Genomic DNA, 14,231 nt, shown 5'->3' with positions numbered 1-14,231 from the left:
TAAGAGTTTATGTAACAAAAGCATGCTGCATGTAAAACTTGATCTTCTAGATAAGTTTGATTCAGGCATGTTAATGCATTCTGAACTACATGAGGAAACTGAACAAGGTGTAAGTTTCCCTTATAGTTTTAACTGTAAAGAAAGGAGGACCAGCCCTGGCAGGAAACACATTCCCTGATATTCTCTATAGGACCATAAATCTAAACAAAAGCTGTCAAAACTAGATAACTCCTTTTGAAGTCATTAGTATGTGGGATGCCCCTTTTTAGTTTCGGGGCTCTTATTTACAGTGTGTTATTTACACCAAATTTCAAAAGGGATGAAGCTGAGGATTATTTATCTTTCATCTGAATCTTCGGTGCTTTTGTTTTAGTAAATTATTCATTTTCTGGTGTACAATTTTCTCGCTGCTAATTGAAAAGGTGTTAAATCAGCGTCTCCATAATAATGACTTGTCATCACCTGTGTCAGATCCCCAAGCTGACGGGTCTTGTAATGCCCTGTCATCACTGATTGTAATGCGAACACACTTGCCGAGCCGTGCGTCTTATGCTAGTGGTTAGACAAAGCCTAGTCTTTCCACAAAATTGGATCTCTTTGTGTCATGCATGTGTGTATATTATATATACCGTATTTATCGGCGTATAACACGCACTTTTTAAGCTAAAATTTTTTGCCTAAAGTCTACCTGCGTGTTATACGCCGATAAGCCGCTGCAGTTCAATGATTTAAAGCGGGCGCTTTAAATCAATGAACTGTAGCGGCTTTGCAGGTGCAGAGACCGCCAGCGCTGCCGGCTTCTCTGCCCCTGCCTGTCCTGGGGTCTAGAGCCCTGCTGCCGGCCCTTCTCTCCCCCTGGCTATCGGTGCCGCTGCCCGCTCTCTCCCCCTGACTATCTGTGCCGGCACCCCATTGCCGGCGCCGATAGCCAGAGGCCTCCCCCATTCCCGGTTGTATAATTACCTGTTACCGGGGTCGGGTCCGCGCTGCTTCCGGCCTCCGGTGTGCGTCCCCTGCGTCGTTGCTATGCGCTGCACAGCGCGTGACGTCACTCGTCATTGCGCCGTGCCGTGCAGCGCATAGCAACGACGCATGGGACGCACACTGGAGGCCTGAAGCAGCGCCGATCCGACCCCGGCAACAGGTAATTATACAACGGAGGATGCGGGAGGCAACAGGGCCCCATTGCCGGTGCCGCTTCTCTCCCCCTGGCTATCGGCGCCGGCAATGGGGCGCCAGCACCAATAGTCAGGGGGAGAGATCGGTCAGCGGCGCAGATAGCCAGCGGGAGAGAAGCGGCGGCAGCAGGGCTCTAGACCCCAGGAAAGGCAGGGGGAGAGAAGCGGGCAGCGACTGCCCCTCTCCCCCTGCATTTCCTGGGGGTGTATTGGGGTATACGCATGCACACACACGCACCCTCATTTTACCAAGGATATTTGTATAAAAAATTTTTTTACCCTAATATCCTTGGTAAAATGAGGGTGCGTGTTGTAGGCAGATGCGTGGTATACCCCGATAAATACGGTGTATGTGTGTGTATGTGTATATATATGTGTGTATATATATGTGTGTGTGTGTGTGTATATATATATAATATATATATAATATATATTTTTTTTTTTATTATATCTCTATATCTATTAATATAATATAATTATAGAGAGGGAGAGAGCAATGCTGGCTCCCCACTCCTGTTATGTTATAATGTTGGTAAGCCGGAGGGCTTACCTCTGCTCCTGTGTCAGCTTCTGCACTGTGAATGATAGTCTGGCAGGACCAGGCTTTATTAATCGAGTGCAGAGCACACAGATCAATGTGGTTCTATGGAATCACATTGATCTGTATTAGGAATCTAATGATTCCTCCTAAAAGTCCCCTAAGGGGACTAAAAGTGTAAAAATAAAAATAAATTTAAAATTAAATTTAAATTTAAAAAAAGTTCAACACACATTAACCCCTTCCTTATTAAAAGTTTAAATAAAAATTTATAAAAAGTGATCAAAACAATCAAGGAACCGATAAAAACGTAAGATCATGGCGCGAAAAAATGAGCCCTCATACCACTCCGTATATGGAAAAAAAAGGTTTATAGGGGTCAGAAGAGGACAACTTTAAACATACTAATTTTGGTCCTTAAGGAGTTAAAACCAGGGAGAGAGAAAATAAAAATATTGCCCCCCCCCCAGGTTTTTGGGCATGTGGATAACTGATTCAGCAGCCTGTGTTGCCTGTGTCCTTGCTACCAAAACAGCACCACACCTGTCCTCAGGCCGTGTGTGGTATTGCAGTGCCGTTAATATGAACGGAACCAAGCGGTAATACCACACACAACCTGAGAACTGGTGTGGTACTGTTTATGGAAAAAAATGTGCTCTTTTTCTATTCCTGGTTGCAAAACTTCTTACTCCCTTTCCCCAGGATAGGGGATAAATGTCTGATCCAGCCATCAGAACCCTAACACCCCCATTACTAACAATTGTCCCCTTATCCAATCCTGTGGATATGGGATGATATGTTAGGCAAGGAGTACCTCTTTAAATCCTTAAAAGTTCTATAAAGAAATGTATGGAAAAAATAGCCATGTAAAGTCAGAACACCCCCATACACATTAGTCTCAATGTGACCTGCCATTTATGGTTTCTGCTTGCTTTTGTGATGTATTTGATGTATCTAATTGGAAGTTTACTTTAGATAAACTAGTGTTTGGTCATGAAACCACGATTAAACTGGGTGAACATATTGCTATACTTCAATCTCCCGATACAGGATTGAGCAAATGCCTCCTCTTTATTCAGCAGTTGGTGGTGTTTGCTCTAGTAGTGGTTACATGTGTTTTCTCTGCTTGTGATTCTTAAGGTTTGTTTGGCAATTAATTGTGTTGGAAAACCCCAGCGCTGAATGGATAATCCAAGGCAAGCTTCTTTTGTCTGCGTGCCTGCTTCATTATACAGAGAGGTGCCAGACTGCCCTGCAGAGTGCAAATGGAAGCCTCCACAACCTGTCAAGCCACAGGCTGGTGCTAACAGATTTCTCTCTCCATGTCAGGTGTGGGACTATGAGACGGGAGATTTTGAGCGCACACTCAAGGGACACACAGACTCTGTACAAGATATTTCATTTGATCATTCTGGCAAGTTTTTGGCCTCTTGCTCTGCTGACATGACTATCAAGCTATGGGATTTCCAAGGATTTGAGTGCATTAGGACCATGCATGGTATGAGCCAATGATCTGTCTTACTGTAAATCTGCTTTTTTTTTTTTTTTTCTTCCAGTGAGACATTTGTGTTCTGCACAGGTTATATATAATGCATGCTATGTACCTACATTATGTCAAGAACTATAGAATACAATATTCTGGAAAATGCATCAAAAAGGTTTAGAAGCAGATCTGCAAATGTTGCTTCTCTTGTGTTTTGGAAATATTCTATATGTCACCTTTTTACCCATGTATAACAAAAGCTTTATACAGTTTCTACAGTTTTTGGATAGGCAATTTTCAAAAAAGTAGATTCTTTTCCTGGCAATCTCTGAAGTTGCATCTTTATTTTGTATTTATCTTAAAGGGGTACTCTGGCCCTAAGACATCTTACCCCCTATCCAAAGGATAGGGTATAAGATGTCTGATCGTGGGGGTTCTGCCACAATCTTTCCTGCAGCACCCACCCGCAGCGCTGGAGGCAGAGTCTGAAGTGTTACGACCATAGGGCCGGAGTATCGTGATGTCACGACTCCGCCCCCGATGAGTGCCGCCACCAAAGGTGGGTGCTGCATGAGAGTATGCAGGGGTCCCCAGAGGCGGGACCCCCAGGATAAGATATCTTAGGGTCGGAGTACCCCTTTAATGTTATCCAGCATTTAGAAAACAAATGAAGTTTAAATAAACAATAGTTGTTTTTTTCAGCAAGGACTTTCACCACAGGTAGTATCGCCCACACGTCTCTTTGGCCTCTCCATTCAGGCTCATGTAGAGAAAGTTTGAAAAGCCCTGCAGTTACATGTACCTAACAGCTCCCCCTATTTATGGGGAAAATAAGCGCCCTGATTCTGTGTAGGCACTGCAAATATAAAAGAGATTATCTAGCATTAGAAAAACAAAGCTGATTTGTCTGCAGGTTGTCGTATTACAACTAGGCTTCATTCACTTTAATGAAACTGAGCTGCAAAACAACTCACAACCTCAGGGCAGGTATGCTGCTGTTCTTGAAAGAAATTAGCCCTGTTTTTCTATTCATGGATACCATCAATATCATGTGATATATTTAAAGACATTTTGGAGTGTATGTCATATGAAGCTGTTCAGTTACCCACTGGCTGAGCGGATATTATGCAAACCAGGAAGGGTTTTCTTTTTAGCACTCCAATGCTCTGTTAGAAGTCTGCCAAAGAGACAGGTTCTCTACAAACAGTGTCTGGTTTGGTGGATTCCTCCATACCCAAATTGTACAAACAAATCTGTTAAATAGCTTAGTAACATTGTAAACAGTAGGAAAAGCAAAGCTGGATCACCATATGTCATATGAAATATGTGGATTTACAAGGCTGCAAATGTTTTAGGTATACATATACTTTGTCAACTAAACTGATGGATCCAGGTGGTATGAAGTGGACTTTGGCTAAGAGGAAAATAAGCAGCCATGCTCCCACCAATCATCATACTTTAATTTCCAGCATCCCCACAGATGATTGCTTCTGGCTCTTCTCTGTTTATGTAAGCACCATGGCTCTGGTAAACAGCCTGTCGGTATCTGATTAGCGGGAGTTTGACACATGGCACCCCTTCTGGTCAGCTGCTTTACAGGGGTACCAAATGTCTGTTCCCTACTGATCAGGTATTGTTAGGCTTTCCAGATGATAGGCCATCAGTAAAGTTCCATTAAGAGCCCTTTAATATTTGTGGCAACTACTGGTGACAGCCAAGTATGAGGATAGATGGGAAAGAAGGCACTAGGATGGTGGCATATCCTTTGGACACTACAGTTATGAAACACTAAATGGACTCTGACTGGGTGGAAAAATAGTTATTTTATACATTGTGGAAAGCTAAAGTTATTTGATTGTCAATGAATGCAACTTGTTGTTTTTGTCTATAGGCCACGATCACAATGTTTCATCAGTAGCGATAATGCCTAATGGAGATCATATAGTGTCTGCTTCAAGAGACAAAACAATTAAAATGTGGGAAGTTCAGACCGGGTAAGATTTCCTTATCACATATTCTGTTTTATTGTTCATGCGCTTGTTCTTTGGTACAAATAGTGTCATGATTTTGTTGTAGGTATTGTGTGAAGACTTTCACAGGCCACAGAGAGTGGGTCCGCATGGTGAGGCCCAACCAAGATGGTACACTGATTGCAAGTTGTTCTAATGATCAAACTGTTCGTGTTTGGGTAGTAGCAACGAAAGAATGCAAAGCAGAGCTAAGAGAACATGAGCACGTGGTAGAGTGCATCTCTTGGGCTCCTGAGAGCTCCTATTCAACTATATTGGATGCCACAGGATCTGAGGTACACACTTGGTTTATGATAGCTGTAAAAGCTATTCTGTTGTATCATTAGTGAGTGGGTGTTGGTAAAATGTTTCCTGTGGTAAAACCTTTTCTATTGCAGACTAAGAAGAGTGGTAAACCCGGACCGTTTCTGCTATCAGGATCCAGAGATAAGACTATTAAGATGTGGGACATCAGCATTGGCATGTGCCTAATGACTCTTGTAAGTAACTTAAAGCCTTTAGCAAAAATTAAATTGAGGGTTTTATTGGGATAAGTTGTAGTTTTATTCAAAAGGTAGGGTCACATATTATGGATCCGCTGCATATTTTATTATAATGTGCTGCAGGCACACTATAGGGTCGGGTGACCCTACCCATAAAAGTTATTTTATCAGGATTTTTTACACCATTCATCATGCCATATGAATTACATGATGGTAGAGTTTTATCAAAACCTGTGCAAAGGAAAAGTGCCTTTTATTTAAAATAAAAAAAAGCCTCTGAAAAAAAAAAAAAAAAACTTTTTTAACAGGCTTTTACAACCCCCCTCCCCCCCCCCCCTATGGGAAACTGCTTAACATTTCCTCTGCACAGGTTTTGATAAATCTCCCCTGATGACTTTATTTTGCAGGTTAGTGTGACTGCAATTCAGCAAAAAAAAAATTTGACTTTATGTGCAAAATGACAAGTAACCAAAAATGTAATTCTGGATATTCTAGGATCTGTCAGTGCTAGCAGAGCCTAACAAAAGAGAAGATCTAAAAAACAAATTTTTTTTTTTTTTTGTCTTACTTTTTTAATTTTATGTGTAGGTTGGCCATGATAACTGGGTACGTGGTGTTCAGTTTCATCCAGGAGGTAAATTTATATTGAGTTGTGCTGATGACAAGACCCTTCGTATTTGGGACTATAAAAACAAGCGCTGCATGAAGACCCTAAATGCACACGAACATTTTGTTACCTCTTTGGGTAAGATTTTTTTCCTAATTTTTCTTTTTTCTATTTTCTTTCTATGCATTTTTGTTGCCGTATGATTTTGATAGCGATCTAGGACAACGGCCAGTGTAGTTATATTCTTCACATTGTACAGATCATTATTTTAGGTGTCTATACATTAATACATTCACACCAGGCAGAATGTTACCTTGTGTCCAATAACTCCTGGCCTCTGTTTTTGTCTGTCCTGCCGTGGACAGATGGGAAAACTGGAATGGTGCCTTTGTTCTTCACGCTATAGCAATTAAATTATTAGAGAATGGAAACCTATTTGAAACCAGTGCATGGGACAATTAAAAGGTTTACATTTTAGGGCTAATACTAAGTGAATACTCTAATCAGTTATGAAAACGTGTTTGGGCCCATTCACACAGAATTATCTGCTGATAAAAGTTCCGGGCCACCTCAGTCGGCACTAGGACCTGCGCTGTGTCCATAAGTGGAAATGCATGTCCAGGTGGATTCCGCTGAAAGAATAAACAAGTTGAATTTCAATGAATCCCAATGAAACAATGGGAGGCTTCTGCACTTGTGAATTTCTGAGTGGATTTTTCTGCTGGATCTGCATAATTTTTTGTGCCAGATATTGATGTCAAATTAAACAGCCAACAGATCTCTGTATTGAGGCTAATATATGAATCGATGATTGTGATTAAAAATGTGGTCTAAAGTGTCAAAAATACATGATGGTAATTGGAGGCTACGGACATCTTATAGCTGTCCTTATTTGAACTGTTGGAAGCTTAGAGCAGTCACTGTGCAATCCTCAGTGGTAATTTGAGGACATAGGACACTGTAGGTTAGCAGAGCTGAACAGTTTGATGTGTAGTGTAAGCAAGCTTCCTGTTTGCAGCACCAAATCCATTATTATTGGGAGGATTTAAAGGTACAGTAGTTTGAATTACTAAAATACTGGCAACTTAAAGGAGATGTCCGGCGCAGACTTTTTCTATTCCGTCCTGCCCGGGCTGCAAAATGACAAAATAAACTTTCACTTACCTCCATTTGTTCTCCCGGAGCTCCGCAACAGCTGATTGGTCAGCCGGGCTGTTTACTTCCTTTTAGCCTGGTAAGTCACACGGCGCTTCAGCCTATCCCCGCCATGGCGGGACATCGCTGCGGCCGGTGATAGGCTGAAGTGCTGTGTGACGTACCGGGCTAAAGGAAGTAGGAAGCAGACAGCCCAGCTGACCGATCAGCTGTTGCGGAGCTCCGGGGGAACAAATGGAGGTAAGTGAAAGTTTCTTTTGTCTTTTTTTGCAGCCCGGGCAGAACGGAATAGAAAGTCTGCGCCGGACATCTCCTTTAAAGGGTTGTCATTGAAATTTTCTTGATATCCACAGCAGAAAAAAAACAATCTTGTTGCACCAAGGAACCAAGTTTAGATCCATCAGTGTTTCAATGCTAAAACCCGCTCTGGTCCTTAGATATAGCCAAGTGAAGTGTGGATCTGCACTTAATCTGACTGCAGTAGACTTGCTGTATTAAGTCTGTGGAGCCTGCCTCCTGGACTCACAGCCCGAATGCTGAGCTTAGGAGTGAAGTGCACCGATGCATGCTTCACCCGGCTATCTCTGAGAGTGGAGACCTGGACTGATCTAAACTACTGACATGTCTTTGCAACATTTCAAAAGTTTATTAAAATGACAGCAGTGCTTTAAAGCGGTTTTCCAGGACTTTTGTATTGATTATTGGGATGCTGGCACTCCACACCTGCCGATAAGCTGTTTGCCAGAGCCATGCCATTGACACATATATTGCACAGAAGTGAAAGCAGACAGCTCTGTATGTTGTAAATAGAGCAGTCTTCTACTGTCTAGATCAGTGCCTCTAGCTGTTGCAAAACAATAACTCCCAGTATGCTGAGGGTTGTAGCTTTGCAATAGCTGGGGCACCCTTGTTGGAGAAAACTGCTATTTGTAAGAGCCATGGCATCAGGCTATAAACCAAACAACTAGGTGTTGCACCTGAAAGATATCAATAGAAACATCATGCAAAACACATTTTAATTAACTGTGCACCACCCAGCTATCCAGTTGGCCTACAGAAGCACTGTGCATCCTGCTGTATTAAGGGTAGTTAGCCTCCAACTTTTAGTCCTGGACAATTCCTTTGAGAATGTATGCTTGAAAAAAAGTAGTGTTTTTTTGTTTTTTGTTAACACTTTTTATTGAAAAATGTTTCTTATTTTCCATTTTAGATTTCCACAAGACTGCCCCCTATGTGGTCACTGGAAGTGTAGATCAAACAGTAAAAGTGTGGGAGTGCCGTTGATTTAAATTTCACCTTGGATCCCATTGCCTCTCCCCTTCCTCTGGATGCACTCAGATACCATGGTTACCCATTGAGCTCTGTTAAATACCTATTGTCCTTTCATGTAAATTATTCTGGATGTAGATTGAGCTTATTAAATGTTACACAAAAAGTATTCATGCATGGTGAATCCAAATTGTATACTGTAAATTTTACATACGTTGTCTAGAAGTACCATAGGTTAAAGAACATGGGCAGGCATTGGTCACATCAGACCTAACAGGCAAGAACTGGGTAATTCTGGGGTGTCCCTCGCTCTACCTGCAGAATCATGCCTGTCACTCTTTGTCTTCGGTTGTGGTTGGCTCACTTCAGAAGCACATCTTTGTGGGGCTTTTTGAAAAGTAATGTGGATCTACTACACTATTTTAGTGAGCTTTAAAAATTGTACACTTCGTGTTGGAGTGTCTGCAGAATTGGAGTTTGTGTAGCAGCAGCACTTGTCTTTTATGTATGTAAAGATTACTGCAAAACATGGCACTAAATACTTTGTTGCAGGTATTAAACTTACCGTTACACGTGGTTTGTTTCCCTTTTTAATTTTTTTTTGTTATTGAGGGTTTGAATGCTCTACCGTTTGATTAGTGTCTAATAATCCCCACTTAGGGTTCTTTCAGGGGCATTACACACTTGATGGCCTTTATGGAGATTGTTGGATGGTAACCAAAGACTTCACATCAGTTGTAAGAATTATGCAACAAAATTGTCAAACATAGCTAAATTTGTTCTTCTAGCCACCACCTGCTCCATGAGAACAGTGGAACGCGTTACCTCTTCATTTTTTACGACAGTCCACCATTGTGTGCCTCCAGATTAGCTACCACCATGCCTTCATTTAGAGCAGAGGTCTGTTTTTGTTTTGTTTTTTTATTATTAGGGGATGTCCACTATAAACCCCTGTATGAACTGAAATTTATGAAATATATTTGCATCATAAATGGATGACATCAAACGAAAACTCACTGTAGGTACTGAAACAGTTATCAAATGTCTGAATGATTTATGACATCATCAGAGGTGAGACTACCTATAGACTCCTTTGCCCCTTTTAGCTGTAAATGGCTAAAGCTGACCAATTGCTTTGTCAGCCAGGTAGAGCTTTATTGTCACCTTGTTTCCTCACTTTACAACACATTTATTAACTCCTTTACAAGAAACTTATGAGAAGCTAATGAGTTAAATGTGACCTAAATCAATAACTGAAAAAACAACTTCTAGAGTAGCTTGTGGCTGATTTGTTGGAGGAATTAACTTGGTAGGGAGCTTCATTGGGCACGCCACTAGTCATGGAAACTGCAGGAATGAAACACGCCCTATCATCTTAGTCTATACACACCCATGGTATGGGTTAACCACACAGTACACTCTTCTTATAGAATGCTTGGTTAACTCTTAGCTGTTTAATTGTAAAAAGACAGAAGATTAGTACTGAAGTGTCATGTCTGCTCCCAGACACATGACCACATTGTGGAGCAGCGACTTCAAGGAAGTAAATGTGAACACTGTAAGAAAAATCATCAGTTCTGATACAAGATCTAGTCATTGCTTTTCAAAAAGTACCTTCTGAGTCTATTATCTGGATTAACACTGCTGACTGCATTCATTCCAGTCCATCTACCATGTCTGTATATATGGGAGACTTTGTGCAAGAATTCCCTTTTTGTGGATTTTTTTTTTTTTTTTTTGGCACATTGAATTTTTTTTTCACCTCTAACATGAATAAAATATATATATATAAGCAAGAGTTCCCAGTACTCCTTGAAGCTCATGCACTCACTTTTGTTTTCAGAAGCACAGCTCATTGTATGGTCCACCACGTATCCTACCTTACTCTAGGAGGGGGAATGTGCTGTTAAATGAAACAAAAAAGCAGCGGAAAATGCACAAAGACCTTGTGGGTACTTGGCATGTTGTATCCAGCTATGGAATATGGAGAGACCTTTTCACAATACACTAATGTAGTATAATACAGTTTCACTTCTTAGTGTGAGCATGTAGGTCCTGCAGTAACCATTTTCTCCAATAAGCTCTGGTCGGTGTAGCACATCTCATCCAGCCATCTGTACGTCATGTTGTTGTGTTTTTTTTTTTATAAACCTTTTATGAAAAGAGTAAGGTCCAGTTTTTGCTCTCTGTTTTTAAATTGGGACTTGTGTAATGCAAAGAAGATCTTCATCCACAGCCTGGGTCCAGCTCTCTATTGAATCGAATTTCTGGACGCCTTGAAATTAACAGTATGCACACTATGTAATGGATTCCTTGGCTGCTGATCAGATATACAGTCAGCTTTCATGTTGGCTCTTAATCATTGGGCAAGTGTGAGTGTGCCTTATTGCCTCTTTACTTGTACTTTGGTATCTTTTGTATAGTATGTTGAAGCATCGATGACCTGCTTTGTAGTGCTGCTGTCTTTTAAAGAGATTGGAGAGGCCTAGCTGAAGGCTCGAGCTCACAGAAAATGCCTTTAGATATTCAGAACCAAAAGAGGAAATTCCATGTCATAGATGAAGTCACTCCATGCATTTTTTATTTTTTTTGGAGGGGGGTGGGGGGGTTCATTAGATGTCTATTTGCTCCCTGTGTTTAAGGAATATTGTGTCCTATAAACAGCAGATCAGCAAGAGAAAATGGAGATGGCGGCAAATGGCACTAACTAATAAAAATGCACAGTGGGGGAAGGTGATGGGTGACACAGTAGCCATGGCATACCATAGGCCTGATCGTTTCCATCAAAGCAGAAAACTAACTTATCAGCTTATAAGCGTTCAAGAGAATTCGCTCCTACTTACTAGTACAAACTTCTCGAACAGCAAAGGACTCGCACTTCAGAGGGATGCCTGGCTTCTCCTGCTAACCTGTGGTGGCAACGTTGAACTTTTGCTGTCGGTGCCTCTACAATGACTGTTGAAGAGGCAAAGTCCATGCAAACCAACATCAGGCTTCATCTCTAATGTCTCCCTGTTGACGGACATTTGTATGCCTTGTGTTGCCTGTAATTGAAATCTAGTCCTAGTTATGGCTCAAAGTGCGAACTTGTTCTACCAGTAGTAATCAGAAATGTGGGGACTTGTTGTTGCTGTCTAATAGCATCTTGCACTTTAGAAGTATAAGCCGTCCTGCTTTTGTGTGGTGTGACCAATGATGTGCCCAGGCACTAATCAAACAATAGTTACTAGCAAGTTGTCCAGGGCTGTGGAGCACTGTAGATAAAGAAACTGACTCTAGACCCACCAAGCCCAGTCTACGTATAATTGTCAATCCCCCCCCACCCCCCGCTTCTGTTTGCCTCTTCTGCTTTGTGATCCTCTGGTACTTTACTACTTTTCCCAGCACTCCACCAGTGCCCTCTGCAAGAGATGTGTAAACTTACTATATTGCTATCCAGCGGTGACTTGGTAATCCTGGAAATGTTTCTGTGGCAAAATGGGGGGACAAAATATATATCTAACAAAATAACTGGCACTTACATTACTTGTCAAGACCGTAGGCATAGATAATAAATTAAACTTACAGATTGAAGTCTGTGGTGAATGTAAATTCTGGGGAAATGTTCCCCCTTTGTAAATGGGGTGATGGATTTACAAGTCACAACTGAGATGTTTTTTTTCTCTTCTAACCGACTGTCTTATTTTAGCTGTCCCACATTATGTACGTGGCTACTTTTTCTGTCCTCCAGGCTGCCATTGTCCCACACTTCATTCCTCACCTATCTTGAGTTCCTTCTTGAAGAACATTTTGATCTTCAGCGTAGTTGACCCTGACACGGACATGAGATTGTGTCCATTTTCATAAGAGAAAAAAAAACAGGAAGGTTTTATTTTGGAGGATTTTTTTTTTTTTCCAAGACTGTAAGCGTTAACTGAGAAGAAAGTGACACAATTAAAAGACATATAAAAATCAGTAAAGGAATGTATATAATACTGCTCTGTGTTTTACAGTAAGATTTGTTGCTCTCAGACTGTGTAAAACAAAATTTATTCATGTTTTCTGCATATTAAAAAAAAATCTTATTGTACCAATTGGTAAACTATTAAATGCATATAAAACTAGATGTGTGCCTGTGGTCTGCTTTGACTAACTACATTACAGATCAGATCTGATCTTTCAGATGTGTTTTCTTTGAGCACTAGTATCTATTGATAAATAAGTGTCGCTCTTTGGCTCTATGTTCAGCAATTTTAGTAAAGTTTCTCCCCTTTCCCACATACATATAGACATCAGTGTTCTATACAGCTAGACTCTGACATCTGTAGAAGGATGTGACTTTTGGCAAATGTTGTACTTTGTCTAACAGATGGGAGAATTGCACACTGTACACTTGGCCAGTTATACCTAAAGGGAATGTGTTTTAAAGACTAAGGAAAGGTCAATTTTCATTGTTGCATTCCCCCCTTGCCATTTAACCCCTTAAGGACTGAGCCCTTTTTCACCTTAAGGACTCGGCCATTTTTTGCAAATCTGACCACTGTCACTTTAAACATTAATAACTCTGGAATGCTTTTAGTTATCATTCTGATTCCGAGATTGTTTTTCCGTGACATATTCTACTTTAATGTAGTGGTAAAAAATTTTGGTAACTTGCATCCTTTCTTGGTGAAAAATCCCCAAATTTGATGAAAAATTTGAAAATTTAGCATTTTTCTAACTTTGAAGCTCTCTGCTTGTAAGGAAAATGGATATTCCAAATAATTTTTTTTTTATTCACATATACAATATGTCTACTTTATATTTGCATCATAAAATTGATGAGTTTTTACTTTTGGAAGACACCAGAGGGCTTCAAAGTTCCGCAGCAATTTTCCAATTTTTCACAAAATTTTGAAACTCTTTTTTTCAGGGACCAGTTCAGGTTTGAAGTGGATTTGAAGGGTCTTCATATTAGAAATACCCCATAAGTGACCCCATTATAAAAACTGCACCCCCGAAAGTATTCAAAATGGCAATCAGTAAGCGTTTTAACCCTTTACGGGTTTCACAGGAATAGCAGCAAAGTGAAGGAGAAAATTCACAATCTTCATTTTTTACACTCGCATGTTCTTGTAGACCCAATTTTTTAATTTTTGCAAGGGGTAAAAAGGAGAAAATTTTTACTTGTATTTGAAACCCAATTTCTCTCGAGTAAGCACATATCTCATATGTCTATGTTAATTGTTCAGCGGGCGCAGTAGAGGGCTCAGAAGGGAAGGAGCGTCAAATGGTTTTTTGGGGGGCATGTCACTTTTAGGAAGCCCCTATGGTGCCAGAAAAGCAAAAAAAAAACACATGGCATACCATTTTGGAAACTAGACCCCTCAGGGAACGTAACAAGGGGTAAAGTGAACCTTAATACCCCACAGGTGATTCACGACTTTTGCATATGTAAAAAAAATTAAACTTTTTTTTACCTAAAATGCTTGGTTTCCCTAAAGTTTTACATTTTTAAAAAGGGTAATGCA

The 14,231-nt window shown here is 40.7% G+C and overlaps 1 protein-coding gene across 2 annotated transcripts in view; it reads left to right on the top strand.

Moving 5' to 3' along the window:
* Positions 1 to 12,845, top strand: part of PAFAH1B1 (platelet activating factor acetylhydrolase 1b regulatory subunit 1) — a 117,300-nt gene extending 104,455 nt beyond the window's left edge. For both annotated transcript variants that reach the window (XM_056558455.1, XM_056558456.1), the window contains 6 exons: positions 3,046 to 3,214; positions 5,091 to 5,193; positions 5,276 to 5,504; positions 5,607 to 5,708; positions 6,300 to 6,456; positions 8,684 to 12,845. In XM_056558455.1, the coding sequence (XP_056414430.1) occupies positions 3,046 to 3,214; positions 5,091 to 5,193; positions 5,276 to 5,504; positions 5,607 to 5,708; positions 6,300 to 6,456; positions 8,684 to 8,757 (834 nt within the window). In that variant the 3' untranslated portion in view covers positions 8,758 to 12,845. The remainder of the gene's footprint in view (positions 1 to 3,045; positions 3,215 to 5,090; positions 5,194 to 5,275; positions 5,505 to 5,606; positions 5,709 to 6,299; positions 6,457 to 8,683) is intronic.
* Positions 12,846 to 14,231: the final 1,386 nt, after the last annotated feature.

Source organism: Hyla sarda, chromosome 2, assembly GCF_029499605.1.
Source record: "Hyla sarda isolate aHylSar1 chromosome 2, aHylSar1.hap1, whole genome shotgun sequence".
Taxonomy (NCBI): Eukaryota; Metazoa; Chordata; class Amphibia; order Anura; family Hylidae; genus Hyla; species Hyla sarda.
This window is presented reverse-complemented; position numbering and strand designations above follow the sequence as displayed.